The 19212-nt window shown below is 36.2% G+C and overlaps 1 protein-coding gene across 1 annotated transcript in view; it reads left to right on the plus strand.

Annotated features, from left to right (window-relative positions):
- TBC1D19 (TBC1 domain family member 19) overlaps positions 1–19212 on the plus strand; it is a 160048-nt gene that overhangs the window by 79025 nt on the left and 61811 nt on the right. The window contains exons 12-13 of the mRNA XM_040237983.1: positions 4123–4197; positions 7839–7901. Coding sequence (XP_040093917.1) covers positions 4123–4197; positions 7839–7901 — 138 coding nt within the window. The remainder of the gene's footprint in view (positions 1–4122; positions 4198–7838; positions 7902–19212) is intronic.

Consider the following 19212-nt stretch of genomic DNA (forward strand, 5'->3'; position numbering starts at 1 on the left):
TATTAATTATTAAATGAGTTACTTTAACAAATCTAGGCCTATACACATTGTTTCTTCTTGTGTGAATTTCATCAAATTATCAGCAAAATCTTATTCAAGTAATGGATCCATTTCATCTAGGTTATCAAGTCTGTGGGCAGGGAAGTATTCCTAGTATTCCTTTATTATCCTTTTAATGTTCAAAGGATCTTTTACTTCTGATTTGGGTAATTTGTGTCCTTTCTCTTTTTTTCTTAATTAGCCTAGCTAGAGGCTCATCAGTGTTCTTGATCTTTTCAGTGAACCAACTTTTGGTTCCAATTATATTTTTCTATTGATTCCTGTTTTCAATTTTATTTCTTTATGCTCTATTCTTATCATTTCTCTTCCTCTGCTTACTTTCAGTTTAATTTGCTCTTCTTTTCCTAATTTCCTAAGGTAGAAACTTAGTTTGTTTATTTTAGGTCTTTCTTGTTTTCTAATATATACCTGCATTTAATTCTATAAATTCCATCTAAGCATTGCTTCTATTGCATTCCCCAAATTTTGATGTTACCTTTTCATTTAGTTCAAAATACTTTAAAATTTTTCTTGAAATTTCTTCTTTGACCCATGTGTATGTTGTTTAATATCCATGTATTTGGGTATTTTCCAGTTATCTTTCTGTTATTGGTTTCTAGTTTTATTCCACTGTGGGTCTGAGAGCAGACATTGTAGGATTTCTAGTCTTTTAAATTTGTTAAAGCTATGTTTTATGACCCAGAATGTGCTCTGTCTTGGTGAATGTTCCATGTGAGCTTGAGAATCATGTGTGTTTTGCTGTTGTTGGATGAAGTAGCATATAGGTGTCCATCATATCCAGTTTATTGGTGGTGTTGTTGAGTTCAACTTGGACCTTACTGATTTTCTGCCTACTGAATCTATTTCTGATAGAGAAGTGTTGAAGTTTTATTTCAGTTGGAAATGCATGGTTTATTTTATAAATGATGCTGATAACCATCCTTCTGAAAGAAAACAATCAGACTTTTGGCTTACAAAATATAAAAATAAATTCCAGGTAGGTTATAAACATGTAAATTTAAAATACCAATTTTAGAAAAAATTAGGAAAATATTCACATAAATATATGGTGTAGGAGAGCCTTGCCTAAGGCAAGCAAGAAAACCCAAATCCATAAAGAATTTTGAGAAATTTGTCAATGTATACCGTAAACAAAAACAACACATACTAATTTGAAGAAAAAGTATTTGTAACACAAATGACAAATGTTAATCCTCAGTATAGATAAAGAACCTGACAAATTAATGAAATAAATGTAATCGAACAGAAAAATATGTAAACCATGGAAGTGAAAGTTCAAATGGCCAATAAGCATATGAAAGAAAGTCAACTTTATTAGTGTTTAAGAAAGTCTAAATTAATATAACAATAAGATAATCATTATTTTTACCCGTGGAAAAGTTAAAATGGTGAAAGTGAAAGTCACTCAGTAAAGGCATATGTGCATGAGGATATTTATTGTAGTATTTGTAGTAACAAACAACTAAAAACAACCTGAGTAGCCATCTGTAGGGAAATGGTTAAATAAATCATGACATATCTGTAGTACAGTTTTAAAAATATTAAAATTTATGTGTTAATAGTTACTTAAAAGACAGAGAGATGACCGTGATACATCACTAGAAACTGAAAAATAAGTATAGTATGATTCCATTTCATGTTAACAAACAACAGCTAAAACCCTTCAGTATGATTATATATTTATATAAGCATGGAGAAAAGTATGGAAGGATATAAGTTACAAATAATGTTATTAATACAAATATAAATACCATTAGATTCTTCAGCATGGTGGGAGGGAAGAAAAAAAGAGTGTTAATTTTCTTTATCCAGCTCTGGATTGTTTCAGTTATTTTACTGGTTTGTATCAGTTTGTAATTTTAAACCTTATATTTTTAAAAAGCGACATAACTCTAAACAGCTTTTCTGCTGTGTTCACTAGAAAACACTATAATATTATGCTCTTTGCCAGCTGTCAGGATTGGTGTTTGAGTTGGGTGCTGTTCCTACCTTTAAAAATGTTCTTTTATTCTAGCTAGAGAGGTAGATTTAATAAATATAATAGAAGGTAAATAAAATAGTAAAACAATTTTTCCTTAGGTAAGAAATCAAAACATCATGAATGAGAACAAAATAAGGCCTTTTAATTAAAATTAAAATCACTAAAAATAGCCAGCAAGTCCCCAGATTATTTTTATGTGATGAACATTTTGACTCAAACCAGAGAACTGTGTATCAGGCATTTTTTAAGACAAAGAAATTGTATTTCAGGAAACATAGGTTTGGACACCACGCTGCCATGGCTGCTGCACACATCAGATATTCTTGTTTGTCCCAGGTGATCCTGTCGCACAACTCTTACTTGTTTGAAGGACTGTCTTCAGAAAAACTCACACAGACTGCAGTGTACTGAGGGAGCCAAGCAGTATTTGGATAGGGGTGGAAACCAGGGCTAGAGTCCCCAAGAAATGGATGGAGGGATTCAGAGAAACGCAGGGATCAGCTTAAGTAGTCAGATGATATTTCCATCTTTAACACAGCTACTACCCACTTAATCTTGACCTTTTTCAATCTTTATTATGAACACCTAACCAACTATTAGCCTGTCCCTTAACTGGATTACATCTTACATCCTTCCTCCCCATTTCTCTTCCTCTGTCTTTTCTTCTTTTTCCTTCCCCCCTTTTATCTCCTTCCTGTCCTTCTTCTCTTATTCTCATTTCTTATTCTCTATTTAATGGCTTCCCTTGTGGTAAGGAATCTGCCTGCAATGCAGGGAGACCTGGGTTTGATCCCTGGGTTGGGACGATCCCTTGGAGAAGGGAAAGGCTACCCACTCCAGTATTCTGGCCTGGAGAGTTCCATGGACTGTGTATAGTCCATGGGGTCGAAGAGTCGGACACAACTGAGCAACTTTCACTTTCACTTCACTTTCAGCCTATTATCACTGTTTAGAGTTAATTGGATTTTCTAATATCATGGTACCATATTATTTTTTAACTGATTTTTTTTTGCTAAAATTTTACTAAATTCTTTATAATTAAAAAAATTTATTTAATATTGGAGTATTGTTGATTAACAATGTAGTGTTAGTTTCAGATGTACAAAGTAATTCACTTATGCATCATATACATGTATCTATTCTTTTCAAATTCTTTTCCCACTTAGATTATTACAGAATATTGAGCAGAGTTCCTGGTGCTATAGTTGAATTTTTATTTAATTTTTAAAAGCCTTGACTTATATTTAAAGTACACTACTGATTCTATTGATCAATGTCATTAAAAGTCCTGAACCCTTATCATTGTCCATTAGCCAGATGAGATGAGAATGTTTGACATTATCTCTTAAAAACTTACATGCTTTTCCAACCTATGCTTAAATCATGTACAAGTTAGCTATATAGCATTCTGTATAGTTACAACCATTATATTTTGAACTAAAAATGAATAATTAAAGAAATCTTTTTCAAAAAAAAATCCTGTTTTTTTTTTCATATGCTATATGATAGCTTTTACTACCAGGGATGATTTAGTATGCTTAAATTTTTTTATTTTATAATAATTTAGATATTAGAAAGACAGTGTAGAGTAGTCACTCTGGGTTTTTAAATAGGTTCTAGGGGTTTCCTGGAATCAAATCTTACTACCTTTGTGGCCTTGAACAGATAGTTACTTCTTTCTCTGGCCCTCAATTTCTCAAATGTAAATGGGAATAATAATCATTGAACAGGTTTATTTTGTTGATATGAGATTAAATAGATTAACATGTATATTGGGTAAAACAGTTCCTAATAATTACTTAATAAATACTACATTTGCTATTAAAGTTAAATTACAGTTAAATCAATTTAGCAAACATTGATTAAATACCTACCAGGTACCAGATTTTATCTTAAGGGATGGGATTAAGTCTTTTTATTGATCATCAGCTATTAGCCAGGCCTGGAGACTCTAGTAATGAATAAAATAAAGCCCTTATTCTTTTAGTGTATATAATACTATTAATGATCATTATTTATTAAAGTTTGAGGCTGACTTTATAAATGATTGACTTTTAATGTTTTTGTTTTTCTTAATCTAGGATATTTTATATTATGAGCAGCTTAAGACAAATGTGATACAACATGACCTTTTGGTGGACAGTCTAATTTATAAAGTAAGTAAAGCTATGTTTTTCCATTTCGTTAACATTAAGCAATTATCAAGAGTCTTCTTCATGTAGGGCTGCACTATCTATGATCATACATATTAACCTTGAAAAATAATTTTAAATGATCATTATACTTAGGATGATAAGGTTGACCTTCAAAATCTGCAGTTTCTATTCAGTGTTATCTTTCACTTTGCAGCTGTCTTCACAATCCTTTCTTGACCCTCCCATTTATTGATTAAGTGAATGATATTTCTTGTCCTTATAAATTCCAATTTTCCACTCAAACTATACAGAAAATCTACCTAAAGAAAAAATCAGATTATGGATTACTTTATCTTATTTATCTCACAATTCTTTAGGGGCTGCTTGTTTATTTTATTATATTGAAGGCACAGCTTATTTTTAATTTTTGATTTCTAGACATAAACACATCTCAAGTTTTATGATAGGGATTCGATGAGTTTTTGTTTCTAGGCATCTGTTATTGAGAGTTGAAATGTAGATGCTAAAAGCATGGTATAGGGTTTATTCTGGATTCATAATTGGGTTGTTTAAAAGACGTGGATTTTAGATTTAGAACTTGTAAGATAGAGGAGAAAGGGCATATTATTCCAGACCTCAGAAACAGGGGAAAGAAGAACCAAAGATTTGTCTGGGTAGAACATAACAGAAGTTAATAAAAACAGTGACTGGTGACTGCTAGCGTTTAATGATTGCTTACTGTGTGTCATACAATGCTCCAGACTCTTTACATAGATTGGCATCTGATCCTGACAGCTACCCCAGGGGAGTAGATACTGGCATTTGGGCTATAAATGATAATTCTTTTTTTTTCCTGAAAAAAAAGTTGCATTCTACAAGATCATGCATTAAAAATAATAAGGCTTATAGGAAAATAGAGTTGGGGTAGCTTTTGCAACTTTATAGCCAAAGTGCTAACAGAAACAATCATTGGGAGATGAACTGGACAGCTCAGGCATGCTGCTCCTGCAGGAATTATTTAAAAAGTACAGAAATAACAAAATGTAAGTGCTAAAATAATTCAGTTCCACAGAGCCACTGGGGCTGCTGTTCAGGTGGGCACAAGAGGAAGTGCAGCAGTTAAGAGATATGCAAGGCTGGGGGTGTGCCTCTCTGGAGACAGGAACCCCATGCAATCATTCATTTTCCATTCTCTTGAAATTTCCATTCTCTTGGAAACAGGCAAAGGGCTCATGCCTGCAGAAGGCTTTGCCCTTTCCTGCTGAAGGATATAATTCTACTTCTGCTGTTCTGACTTCTCTTTTTAAAAGAAAATTGCATTTGAACCAACACAATTCTCATGTTATACTGACATCACTTCCTTACTCACCAGCCACATATTGATACATGTATTATAGCAAAGTAGGAAGTATTAATACTGTTACTTTACTGTCTTACAGATGAGGGAACTAAGGTAAACAAAGAGTAAAGAAGTCTGTTTAAATTCATGTATTAAGTAGTAAAGCCAAGATTTGAATCTAGGTAATCTGATTTCACAACCCGTACCTTTAACCACTATGCTCTACAGGGAGGAGGATGAGGGGAGTTAAGAGGATGCAGTCTTTTGATGAAAGTCTTGACTCTTTTGAAAACCTCTTAAAGTTTTTACATAGATTTGGATCACAGGTACTGCTATCGACTTTGAGGTCAAATGACTGTATGCGGGGGATTATTTTAGCAACAGCCTAAGAGAAGAATTGATGCTTTTGAACTGTGGTGTTGGAGAAGACTCTTGAGAGTCCCTTGGACTGCAAGGAGATCCAACCAGTCCATTCTAAAGGAGATCAGCCCTGGGTGTTCTTTGGAAGGAATGATGCTAAAGCTGAAACTCCAGTACTTTGGCCACCTCATGCGAAGAGTTGACTTATTGGAAAAGACTCTGATGCTGGGAGGGATTGGGGGCAGGAGGAGAAGGGGATGACAGAGGATGAGATGGCTGGATGGCATCACTGACTCAATGGACGTGAGTTTGAGTGAACTCCAGGAGTTGGTGATGGACAGGGAGGCCTGGCGTGCTGCGATTCATGGGGTCACAAAGATTCGGACATGACTTGGCAACTGAACTGAACTGAACTGAAGAGATATTTTGGGCTTTAAGACTTTTAATCTCCTCTCTGTTCAAATGAGAGAAGACTCACAAGAGAAGTTCAAAAAATCCAAGAGTGTTAGCATGAGAGTTCCCTTTGCTGCCAACATGAATTTCAGTTAGAAGCAGTAAAGCAAATCTGTCATGAGAAAGAGGTAAACAGTTTGTGTCTGAACAGCTGAATGTAAGTTTTGGTAGAATCAGTCCTGACGATCCACAGCATGAGTGTTTACTTATGTTAGTTAAACTCTGCTGATCTTACTGGAGAAACTCCAAATATTATTAAAGTCAGCCCTTAAGGGAATGAGCATTAAAAAAATAATCATTTGAAGTTTCATTACAAATCCCTTTGGCAAAGATTCATTTTTAATTTAACTGAAAATTAGAATTATTTTAGTGGTTAAAGAAATGAAGGAAACAAGGCAATGCTTAAGCACAGAACATCATCAAACCCTCCCTAAGCTAAAATATCTAATGCTTCTCTCTGGATTGTATTTTTTTCTCACAAACTTGTCTTGAATCCACACCATCTTCAATTTTCTACTGCTTACTGTGATCTGACAGTTCATATCAGTGTTTCTCAACCTTTTCTTCATAAAAGAGAAAATTTTCTCTAATATAAAAATTAAATACCAAAGAATAAGATTCTGTTGACTAGAACAAGCTTTGGAGGTCCATAAGCCATTGTACTATGTAAAAAATTTTGATCCCCAGGAATGAAGCCCCCTTAGAGGCAACATCATCATCCTTGAGATTGCGTGATCTATACTTCTGCCCATGTTGTGACTTAGACTGACTCCTTTCTTTTCTCTTAATCTGTGTCTTTCAGTTTTTCTAGGCTCGGCACATATTCACTATCTCCAGGGTCATCCACAAGTCATTTTATCCTCCTGTAATTGCTGTTTTGATCAATAGCCCAATTGAATTGTGTAGGTTGGAAAATATTTTCATAGATTTCTGTAATATTTCTTTGGGATGTGTAACCAGTATTTCTCATTCTCCAATGTTTCTACCATGTATGTTTTCTTGCTGGTGATATTGAAGATAAAGTTTGTCTTGTTTGCTAACAAGTGATGACTTGCACATGAATAATTATAAAAACATCAAAGATTTTTGGTATTTTGATGGAATGGCATGAATGTGGGCTTGAACAATGGAGGACCAGATTGAACAGTAATTTGAGGCCAGATTTTTACAGCTGCTTTTGGACATTGTGATTGCAAATGCTTTTCTAATTTTAAGATACCTAAATATTGGATTCAAAGGAGATAAAATTGAAATAAATAAGAAGAAATTACTAATATAACCCAAATAAGTGTAAACAATCTGAAGTCAAGTAATGTGTCACATATATCAGTCAAGTAACTTTATAAATTTATTTCTGATAAACCCAGTGATAAAATCTAATTGAGAAGTTTATAATCATATGTGAAGTAATAAAATCATTTCAGTATTATTTCTATATGTTACATTGTGTCTTAGTACTATAAACATACTCATTTAAGTTCTTTTCAGTGCTCTCTACTTTTAATTATAGGATGTGAAATTGACAGCAAGCAATGATGATTATTATTTTGTATTTGAAGATTATTTATATCAGGTAAGTTGAAAAACTAAAATATATAATGTTCTTGTTTTAAATTCTCTAACTCAGGCTACTGTAGAAAATATCTCTGTTGTTAACTGAATCCTCCTAAAATCCACACCATATTTCTTTTTTATCAAATTAAATTTTCCAAATTTGGGATCAGGTTAACTTTTGTTCTTACAAGGGACTAGGTAGGAGGATAAGAGCTTCATCTCTGTTCCAACCAGGAGAGGTATAGGCACAGATTCGTAAATTGAGTGTCTTACTTCATATTTCAGCTGTCCCAAGATGTTTAGAGAAAGTATTTTTACATGATACTTTTCTATTAAAGGTCTTGAGTAAATAATTAAGTGCTTTGAAATCAGCTTGAAGAGTTGTGATTACTCTTTGGTCACATCATATGGTGATACTGTGGATGTTTGTATTTACCTAGGTTTTTCTCATATCTGATAAAAAAGAAACAACATAGAAACATCACAATTAGGAAATATGTGATTTATGTAGAATTGCTTAAATGATATTCTTTTTTTAAAGATCACACACACATAGATAGATAGAAGATAGATAGATAGATAATATGATTTTGAGTGAATGTCAGTATGTGTCATGGAAAAAACATCTAGATTCCACATAGCAGTTTCTGCTTGACTAAATGTAAATCAGTCCCAGATATCGAATTAGCAGATCTCCGATGGTAATAGTGGTTGTAGTTGTGTATCTGTTTAAGAAAAGAGTTAAATAAGAATCTCTCTAGAAGGTTTAATTAATCGTATATTCAAAGAACTAAAGTCCAAAAGATTTTATAAAATTTATTTATAAAATTAAAATTTGAAATAACCTTGGAAAGAATTTTAAGGGAATTTTCATGATTTCAAATATGCCATTAATTTTTAAAATTTTAAAACAGTTAGGACTTAAAATCCCATTCTTTAACATATTGTTATTAAGTAAAATTTGGGCAATATAAAAACCTTAAAGTTTATTTACTTATGTAGCAAATATGTAGCCTGATACCTATTTTTTGGTACTCAGTCAAATTTTGAATGTATAATAAAGTTCAAGCTTCATTTATATGGTAATTTTTGTTTCTGAACTGAAATACTGAGTAGAAATGATCGCTTTTGGTATTGTAGCATAAAGAGGTCCACAGAACCATCCCTATTAGAAAAATCAAAACCAGTGAAAATTATTTAAAAAGAAAACAACAACAACAACATTTAAAGTATCTGGAAATTGTCTTTTAAGATTAAACGTCAAGTCAGCAAATAAAAACATTTATTCAGGAGAAGTGACTAAGTCTCAAATCAGTCTGTAGCACTTGAGCCATGATGCACTCTCTCCCTCCTCATAGCCCCAGATCATCCTGATGGGAGCTTCAGTTCAACCGAGTGTGGCTAGGAAGATGGGGTTCCTTTTTCAAATAATTTCTAGTTAAAGACTGCAGTATCTCTACAGAAGGCTCTGTGCTGTGCTTAGTCGCTCAGTCGTGTCTGATCCTCTGCAACCCCATGGACTATAGCCTGGCTTCTCTGTCCATGGAGATTCTCCAGGCAAGAATACTGGAGTGGGTTGCCATGCCCTCCTTCAGGGGAGCTTTCCAACCCAGAGAGCGAACCCAGGTCTGCTGCATTGCGGGTGGATTCTTTATCATCTGAGCCACCAGGAAAGCCCATAAAAGGTTCAGGTAACCAGTATTTCTCATTCTCCTCAGCTCTGTGTTGTAGATACAAAATTTCAGAAGTCAGGGGCTTCCTGCCTCCACTCAGAGGGTAGCCCTCTGTCAAGAGCAGGTTTGAGTAACCTCTAAGACTTGATTTCTGTAGTGGCTGTATCAACTTGCATTCCTACCAGCAGTGCACTAGGGCTCATTTTTCTCTATACCCTCACCAACACTTGTCTTTTTTTTTTTTTTTTTTAATGTTAGCCATTTTAACAGGTATGAGGTGATAACATTCTGGTTTTGATTTGCATTTCCCTGATGATTAGTAATGTTGCATACCTTTTCATGTACCTGTTGGCCATTTGTATTGTATTCATTGTATTCATTTGTATTCATTTGTCTTGTTTGGAAAACTTCCATTAATTTCCTTTGCCCACTTTTTAATTGGGTTGTTTGTTTTTTGCTATTGAATTGTAGAATTCTTAATAAATTTTGGATGTTAGCCTCATATCAGACATAAAATTTGCAAATATTTTCTCCCTTCCTGTAGGTTGCCTTTTCATTTTGTTTGTAGTTTCTATGCTTCATAATGGTTTTTAGTTTGATATAGTTTCACTTATTTGTTTTTGCTTTTTAGCTTGTGTTTTACTATCATAAAAGGAAATTACCTTGAAGACCTAAGTCAGGGAGCTTTTTTTCTATGATTTCTCCTAGGAATTTTATGTCTAGGAATTTAGGTCTTATGTTTAAAGTCTTAAGTCCATTTCAAGTTCATTTTTGTGAGTGGTGTAAGGTACAAGTCTGATTTCATTCTTCTGCATGTGGTTATCCGGTTTTCCCAACCCTATTTATTGAAGATACTGTCTCTTCTCTACTGAGCATTCTTGGCTCCCTTGTTAAATATTAGTTAACTGTGTATGTGTGGTTTGCTTCTGGGCTCTCAATTCTGTTCATTGGTTCCTGTGTCTACTTTTATGCCAGTGCTTTACTGCTCTCATTACTATAACTGTGTAGCATAGCTTGAAATCGGAAAGCATGATGCTTTGTTATTCTTCCTTGAGATTGCTTTGTCTACTCAGTTTCTTTTGTGGCTCTAAACAAATTTTAGGATCGTTTTTCTATTTCTGTGAAAAATGCCCATTGCAATTTTAATAGGAATTGCATTGAACCTGTAGATGGCTTTGGGTAGTATGGCATTTTAACAGTGCAACTTCTGATCCATGAACATAGGATATTGTTCCGTTTGTGTCTTCTTCTGCTTCTTTCATCAAAGTCTTGTAGTTTTAAGTGTACAGATCTTTCACCTCCCTGGTTAAATTTATTCCTTCGTATTTTATTGGTCCTTTTTATGCTATAGTGAATGAAATTATTTCTTTTTCAGCTTTTTTGTCCTTAGTGTATAGAAACACAACTGTTTTCTGTATGTTGATTTTGTATCCTGCAATTTTACTGAATTCATTGATTAATTCTAGCAGATTTTGGATGGAGCCTTTAGAATTTTCTATATATAAGATCATATCATCTGTAAGTAGAGATTATTTCTTTCTTTCCTACTTGAAAGTGAAAGTTGCTCAGTCATGTGCAACTCTTTGCAAGCCCATGGACTATACAGTCCTTGGAATTCTCCAGGCCAGAATACTGGAGTGGGTAGCCATTCCCTTCTCCAGGGGATCTTCCCAACCCAGGGATCGAACCCAGGTCTCCACACTGCAAGCAGATTCTTTACCAGCTGAGCCACCAGGGACACCCATCCCTACTTGGATGCCTTTTCTTTCTTTTTCTTGCCTGATTGCTCAAAGTGGTCTTGTAAAAACACCAATCAGTTCATGTTACTTGTGAGATTAAATCCCAAACACCAAAATCCTTCACAAGGCCCAGTGACCCTGGATGTGCTGGTTCACATCTCTAGCCTCACGGTTCACCTCTGCGCTAACACTGTGGTACTACGCATTCCAACTATGATCTTTTACTCCTCATGTTCCTTACGCTTTTTTCTACCTCAGGGTCATCAGACCTGCAACTCCTTTGATGTAAAAGACTGTTGCTCTCCCCTTTTCCTCTACTAAATTCCTATTTTTCCTTCTGCTTTCAACCAGAATATCACTTATTCACAAATACCTTTTCCGACCTACTCTGCTTCTCAGCAGGACATATACATAGTGTCATGGCCTTGTGCTTTGTGTGATTACACATTTATTGTCATTGTAGAGGGCTGTAGATTTTCTTTAGTTAAGAGTTTAGTTCTAGGGCGGTCCTAAGATGGTGGAGGAATAGGACAGGGAGACCACTTTCTCCGTCACAAATTCATCAAAAGAACATTTCAACGCTGAGTAAATTTCACAAAACAGCTTCTGAATGCTGGCAGAGGACATCAGGCACCCAGAAAAGCAGATCATTATCTTCAAAAACAGGTAGGAAAAAATATAAAAGACGAAAAAAGAGACAAAAGAGGTAGGGAGGGAGCTCTGTCCCAGGAAGGGAGTCTTAAAAAGAGAGGTTTCCAAACACCAGGAAACACTCTCGCTGCCGAGTCTGTGGCAAGCCTTAAAAGCACAGAGGGCAACATAATAGGGAGGAAAAATAAATAAATAATTAAAACCAACAGATTACAAGCCCAATGGTAACTCCTCCAGTGGAGAAGCAGCGCAGACACCTGCATCCACCACTAGCAAGCGGGGGCTGGGCAGGGAGGCGCAGGCTGCAGTGCTTTTTAAGAATTGGGCCGGAATGCCCCAAGTATAACCAGAGCAAACTAACTTGGGCTAGCAAACCAGGCTGTGGGAAAGCTACCATGTGAAAAGCTCTAACATAAGACACCACCAGGACCGTGCACAGAACAAAGGATGGAACAGAATTAGCCGGTTGCAGACCATCCCCCTCTGGTGACAGGCAGCCAGAGCAGGAAGGGCCGGAAGGGGGCAATCGCAGCCCCGGAGAGGCATTAACTACCAAACTGCAAGCAAGCTTCTTTGCTAGCTAAGACTTCTTGGGATTCTGGACAGTTACCATCCGCCTAAGAAGGGGTGCCAGTTGTACACCCAGAAAACTGAGCAGCAGGGACAGGAAAGGCGATCACTCGCAGCGACCGTGCTCGCCAAACACCCGAGCTGCTCGGACCTGGGAAGGGCACAAAACGCAAGCCCAACTGAGTCTGTGCCTCTGAGGACTACCTGAGTGCCCGAGCCTCAGCGGCTTAGACCGGGAAGGTGCATGCAGCCCCGGGCCAGCCTCAGACGGTTCTCGGTGGAGCAACCTAGAGCCTGAATGGTGTGTGCCATGAGTGGGGGCAGGCCCAGCATGGCTGAGACACTGCAAGCACATGCCAGTGTTATTTGTTTGCAGCATCCCTCCATCCCCACAGTGCGACTGAACAAGTGAGCCTAAAAAAAGACATGTCCACCATCGCCCCCCCTTGTGTCAGGGCAGAAAATGGACACTGAAGAGACCAGCAAACCGAAGAAGCTAAAACAGAGGGAACCGCCTTGGAAGTGACAGGTGCAATAGATTAAAACCCTGTCGTGAGTACTGACTACATAGGAAGGGGCCTATAGATCTTGAGAAATATAAGCCGGACCAAGGAACTATCCGAATATGAACTGACCCCGCCCAGCCCACAACAACACCAGAGAAAGTCCCAGATATACCTTTACTATTTTTACGATCATTCTTTTTGTTGTTTGTTTTTTCTTCTTTTCTTTTTCTTTTTTTAACATTTTTTAATTTTTTAAGTCCTCTATTTCTCCTTTAATTTTTATTTTTATAACCTACTATTACTTTTCAAAAAAAAAGAACTTATTTTTAAAGCAAATGCCATATATATATTTTTTGTGGTTGTTGTTGTTTTTTAATAATTCTTATAACTTTTTTTCTTTTTTTCTTTCTTTTTCTTCTTCTTTTCTTTAATATTGTATTTTTGAAAATCCAACCTCTACCCTAGATTTTTAATCTTTGCTTTTTTGGTATTTGTTATCAATTTTGTACCTTTTAAAAACCCAATCTTCAGTACCCATTTTTACTTGACAGCGACATTACTGGCTTGACCACTCTCTCCTCCTTTGGGCTCTCCTTTTTCTCCACCAGGTTGCCTCTGTCTCCTCCGTCCCTCTTCTCTTCTCTACCCAACTCTGTGAATCTCTGTGTGTTCCAGATGATGGAGAACACTTAGGGAACTGGTTACTGGCTGGATCTGTCTCTCTCCTTTTCATTTTCCTCTTTTATCCTCATGGCCATCTTTGTCTCCTTCCTCCCTCTCCTCCTCTATATAACTCCGTGAACATCTCTGAGCGGTCCAGACAGTGGAGCGCACATAAGAAGTGATTACTGGCTAGCTTGCTCTCTCCTCTTTTGATCCCACCTCATCTCATTCCAGTTACTTCTAACTCCCTCCCCTGCCTTCTCTTCTCCATGTAACTCAGTGAACCTCTCTGGGTGTCCCTCAATGTGGAGAAACTTTTCATCTCTAACCTAGATGTTTTATCATCAGTGCTGTATAGATGGAGAACTCTTGAGGCTACTGTAAAAATAAAACTGAAAACCAGAAGCAAGAGGCTTGAGTCCAAATCCTGAGAACATCAGAGAACTCCTAACTCCAGGGAACATTAATCAATAGGAGCTCATCAAACGCCTCCATACCTACACTGAAACCAAGCACCACCCAAGGGCCAGCAAGTTCCAGAGCAAGACATACCATGCAAATTCTCCAGCAACACAGGAACACACCCCTGAGCTTCAATATACAGGCAGCTCAAAGTTACTCCAAAACCATTGACATCTCATAACTCATTACTGGACACTTCATTGCACTCTAGAGAGAAGAAATCCAGCTCCAGCCACCAGAACTCCGACACAAGCTTCCCTAACCAAGAAACCTTGACAAGCCACTGATACAAACCCACCCACAGTGAGGAAACTCCATAATAAAGAGAACTTGACAAACTGCCAGAATACAGAAAGGCCACCCCAAACGCAGTAATATAACCAAGATGAAGAGACAGAGGAATACCCAGCAGGTAAAGGAACAGGAGAAATGCCCACCAAACCAAACAAAAGAGGAAGAGATAGGGAATCTACCTGAGAAAGAATTCCGAATAATGATAGTGAAAATGATCCAAAATCTTGAAATCAAAATGGAATCACAGATAAATAGCCTGGAGACAAGGATTGAGAAGATGCAAGAAAGGGCAACAAGGACCTAGAGGAAATAAAAAAGAATCAGTATATAATGAATAATGCAATAAATGAGATCAGAAACACTCTGGAGGCAACAAATAGTAGAATAATGGAGGCAGAAGATAGGATTAGTGAAATAGAAGATTGAATGGTAGAAATAAATGAATCAGAGAGGAAAAAAGAAAAATGAATTAAAAGAAATGAGGACAATCTCAGAGACCTCCAGGACAATATGAAATGCTCCAACATTTGAATTATAGGAGTCCCAGAAGAAGAAGACAAAAAGAAAGACCATGAGAAAATACTTGAGGAGATAATACTTGAAAACTTCCCTAAAATGGGGAAGGAAATAATCACCCAAGTCCAAGAAACCCAGAGAGTCCCAAATGGATAAACCTAAGGCAAAACACCCCAAGACACATATTGATCAAATTAACAAAGATCAAACACAAAGAACAAATATTAAAAGTAGCAAGGGAAAAACAACAAATAACACACAAGGGGATTCCCATAAGGCTAATAGCTGATCTTTCAATAGAAACTCTCGAGGCCAGGAGGGAATGGCAAGACATACTTAAAGTGATGAAAGAAAATAACCTACAGCCCAGATTACTGTACCCAGCAAGGATCTCATTCAAATATGAAGGAGAAATCAAAAGCTTTACAGACAAGCAAAAGCTGAGAGAATTCAGCACCACCAAACCAGCTCTCCAACAAATGCTAAAGGATATTCTATAGACAGGAAACACAAAAAGGGTGTATAAACCCAAACGCAAAACAATAAAGTAAATGGCAGTGGGATCATAGTTATCAATAGTTACCTTAAATGTAAATGGGTTGAATGTCCCAACCAAAAGACAAAGACTGGCTGAATGGATACAAAAACAAAACCCCTGTATATGTTGTCTACAAGAGACCCACCTCAAAACAAGGGACACATACAGACTGAAAGTGAAGGGCTGGAGAAAGATATTCCATGCAAATAGAGACCAAAAGAAAGCAGGAGTAGCAATACTGGTATCAGATAAAATAGACTTTAAAACAAAGGCTGTGAAAAGAGACAAAGAAGGAAACTACATAATGATCAAAGGATCAATCCAAGAAGAAGATACAACAATTATAAATATATATGCACCCAAGATAGGAGCATCGCAATATGTAAGACAAATGCTAACAAATATGTAAGAGGAAATTAACAATAACACAATAATAGTGGGAGACTTTAATACCCCACTCACACCTATGGACAGATCAGCTAAACAGAAAATTAACAAAGAAACACAAACTTTAAATGATACAATAGACCAGTTAGACCTAGTTGATATCTATAGGACATTTCACCCCAAAATTTTCTCAAGTGTTCACGGAACCTTCTCCAGGATAGATCACATCCTGGGCCATAAATCTAGCCTTGGTAAATTCAAAAAAATTGAAATCATTCCAAGCATCTTTTCTGACCGTAATACATTAAGATTAGATCTCAATTACAGGAGAAAATCTATTAAAAATTCCAACATATGGAGGCTGAACAACACACTTCTGAATAACCAACAAATCACAGAAGAAATCAAAAAAGAAATCAAAATATGCATAGAAATGAATGAAAATGCAAACACAACAACCCCAAACCTGTGGGACACTATAAAAGCAGTACTAAGGGGAAAGTTCATAGCAATACAGGCATACCTCAAGAAACAAGAAAAAAGTCAAATAAATAATCTAACTCTACACCTAAAGCAACTAGAAAAGGAAGAAATGGAGAACCCCAGGGTTAGCAGAAGGAAAGAAATATTAAAAATTAGGGCAGAAATAAATGCAAAAGAAACAGACCATAGCAAAAATCAACAAAGCCAAAAGCTAGTTCTTTGAAAGGATAAATAAAATTGACAAACCATTAGCCAGACTCATCAAGAAACAAAGGGAGAAAAATCAAGTCAGTAAAATTAGAAATGAAAATGGAGAGATCATGACAGACAATACAGAAATACAAAGGATCATAAAAGACTACTATCAGCAATTATATGCCAATAAAATGGACAACATGCGAGAAATGGACAAATTACTAGAAAAGTACAACTTTCCAAAACTGAACCAGGAAGAAACAGAAAATCTTAACAGACCCATCACAAGCACGGAAATTGAAACTGTAATCAGAAATCTTCCAGCAAACAAAAGCCCAGGTCCAGACGGCTTCACAGCTGAATTCTACCAAAAATTTCGAGAAAAGCTAACATCTATCCTACTCAAAGTCTTCCAGAAAATTGCAGAGGGAGGTAAACTTCCAAACTCATTCTATGAGGCCACCATCACCCTAATACCAAAACCTGACAAAGATGCCAAAAAAAAAAAAAAAAGAAAACTACAGGCCAATATCACTGATGAACATAGATGCAAAAATCCTCAACAAAATTCTAGCAATCAGAATCCAACAACACATTAAAAAGATCATACACCATGACCAAGTGGGCTTTATCCCAGGGATGCAAGTATTCTTCAGTATCTGCAAATCAATCAATGTAATTCACCACATTAACAAATTGAAAAATAAAAGCCATATGATTATCTCAATAGATGCAGAGAAAGCCTTTGACAAAATTTAACATCCATTATGATAAAACTCTCCAGAAAGCAGGAATAGAAGGAACATACCTCAACATAATAAAAGCTATATATGACAAACCCACAGCAAACATTATCCTCAATGGTGAAAAATTGAAAGCATTTCCCCTAAAGTCAGGAACAAGATAAGGATGCCCACTTTCACTGCTGCTATTCAACATAGTTCTGGAAGTTTTGGCCATAGTAATCAGAGCAGAAAAAGAAATAAAAGGCATCCAAATTGGAAAAGAAGAAGTAAAACTCTCACTGTTTGCAGATGACATGATCATCTACATAGAAAACCCTGAAGACTCCACCAGAAAATTACTAGAGCTAATCAATGAATATAGTAAAGTTGCAGGATATAAAATCAACACACAGAAATCCCTTGGATTCCAATACACTAATAATGAGAAAGCAGAAAAAGAAATTAAGGAAACAGTTCCATTCACCATTGCAACGAAAAGAATAAAACACTTAGGAATATATCTACCTAAAGAAACTAAAGACCTATGTATAGAAAACTATAAAACACTGATGAAATCAAAGAGGACACTAAGATGGAGAAATATACCATGTTCATGGGTCGGAAGAATCAATATAGTGAAAATGAGTATACTACCCAAAGCAATCTACAGATTCAATGCAATCCCTATCAAGCTACCAGCGGTATTTTTCACAGAGCTAGAACAAATAATTTCACAATTTGTATGGAAATACAAAAAACCTCGAATAGCCAAAGCAATCCTGAGAAAGAAGAATGGAACTGGAGGAATCAACCTGCCTGACTTCAGGCTCTACTACAAAGCCACAGTTATCAAGACAGTATGGTACTGGCACAAAGACAGAAATATAGATTAATGGAACAAAATAGAAAGCCCAGAGATAAATCTACACACCTGTGGACACCTTATCTTCGACAAAGAAGGCAAGAATATACAATGGATTAAAGACAACTTCTTTAACAAGTGGTGCTGGGAAAACTAGTCAACCACTTGTAAAAGAATGAAACTAGAACACTTTCTAACACCATTCACAAAAATAAACTCAAATGGATTAAAGATCTAAACGTAAGACCAGAAACTATAAAACTCCTAGAAGAGAACATAGGCAAAACACTCTCCAACATAAATCACAGCAGGATCCTCTATGATCCACCTCCCAGAATTCTGGAAATAAAAGCAAAAATAAACAAATGGGATCTAATTAAAATTAAAAGCTTCTGCACAACAAAGGAAACTATAAGCAAGGTGAAAAGACAACCTTCGGAATGGGAGAAAACAATAGCAAATGAAGCAACTGTCAAACAAGTAATCTCAAAAATATACAAGTAACTTATGCAGCTGAATTCCAGAAAAATAAATGACCCAATCAAAAAATGGGCCAAAGAACTAAATAGACATTTCTCCAAAGAAGACATACAGATAGCTAACAAACACATGGAAAGATACTCAACATCACTCAGTATCAGAGAAATGCAAATCAAGACCACAATGAGGTACCATTTCACACCAGTCAGAATGGCTGTGATCCAAAAGTCTACAAGCAATAAATGCTGGAGAGGGTGTGGAGAAAAGGGAACCCTCTTACACTGTTGGTGGGAATGCAAACTAGTACAGCCTCTATGGAGAACAGTGTGGAGATTCCTTAAAAAACTGGAAATTGAACTGCCTTAGGACCCAGCAGTCCCACTGCTGGGCATACACACTGAGAAAACCAGAATTGAAAGAGACATGTGTACCCCAATGTTCATTGCAGCACTGTTTATAATAGCCAGCACATGGAAGCAACCTAGATGTCCATCAGCAGATGAATGGATAAGAAAGCTGTGGTACATATACACAATGGAGTATTACTCAGCCATTAAAAAGAATACATTTGAATCAGTTCTGATGA

This window comes from Oryx dammah, unplaced genomic scaffold (genome assembly GCF_014754425.2).
Source record: "Oryx dammah isolate SB20612 unplaced genomic scaffold, SCBI_Odam_1.1 HiC_scaffold_3, whole genome shotgun sequence".
NCBI classification, from domain to species: Eukaryota; Metazoa; Chordata; class Mammalia; order Artiodactyla; family Bovidae; genus Oryx; species Oryx dammah.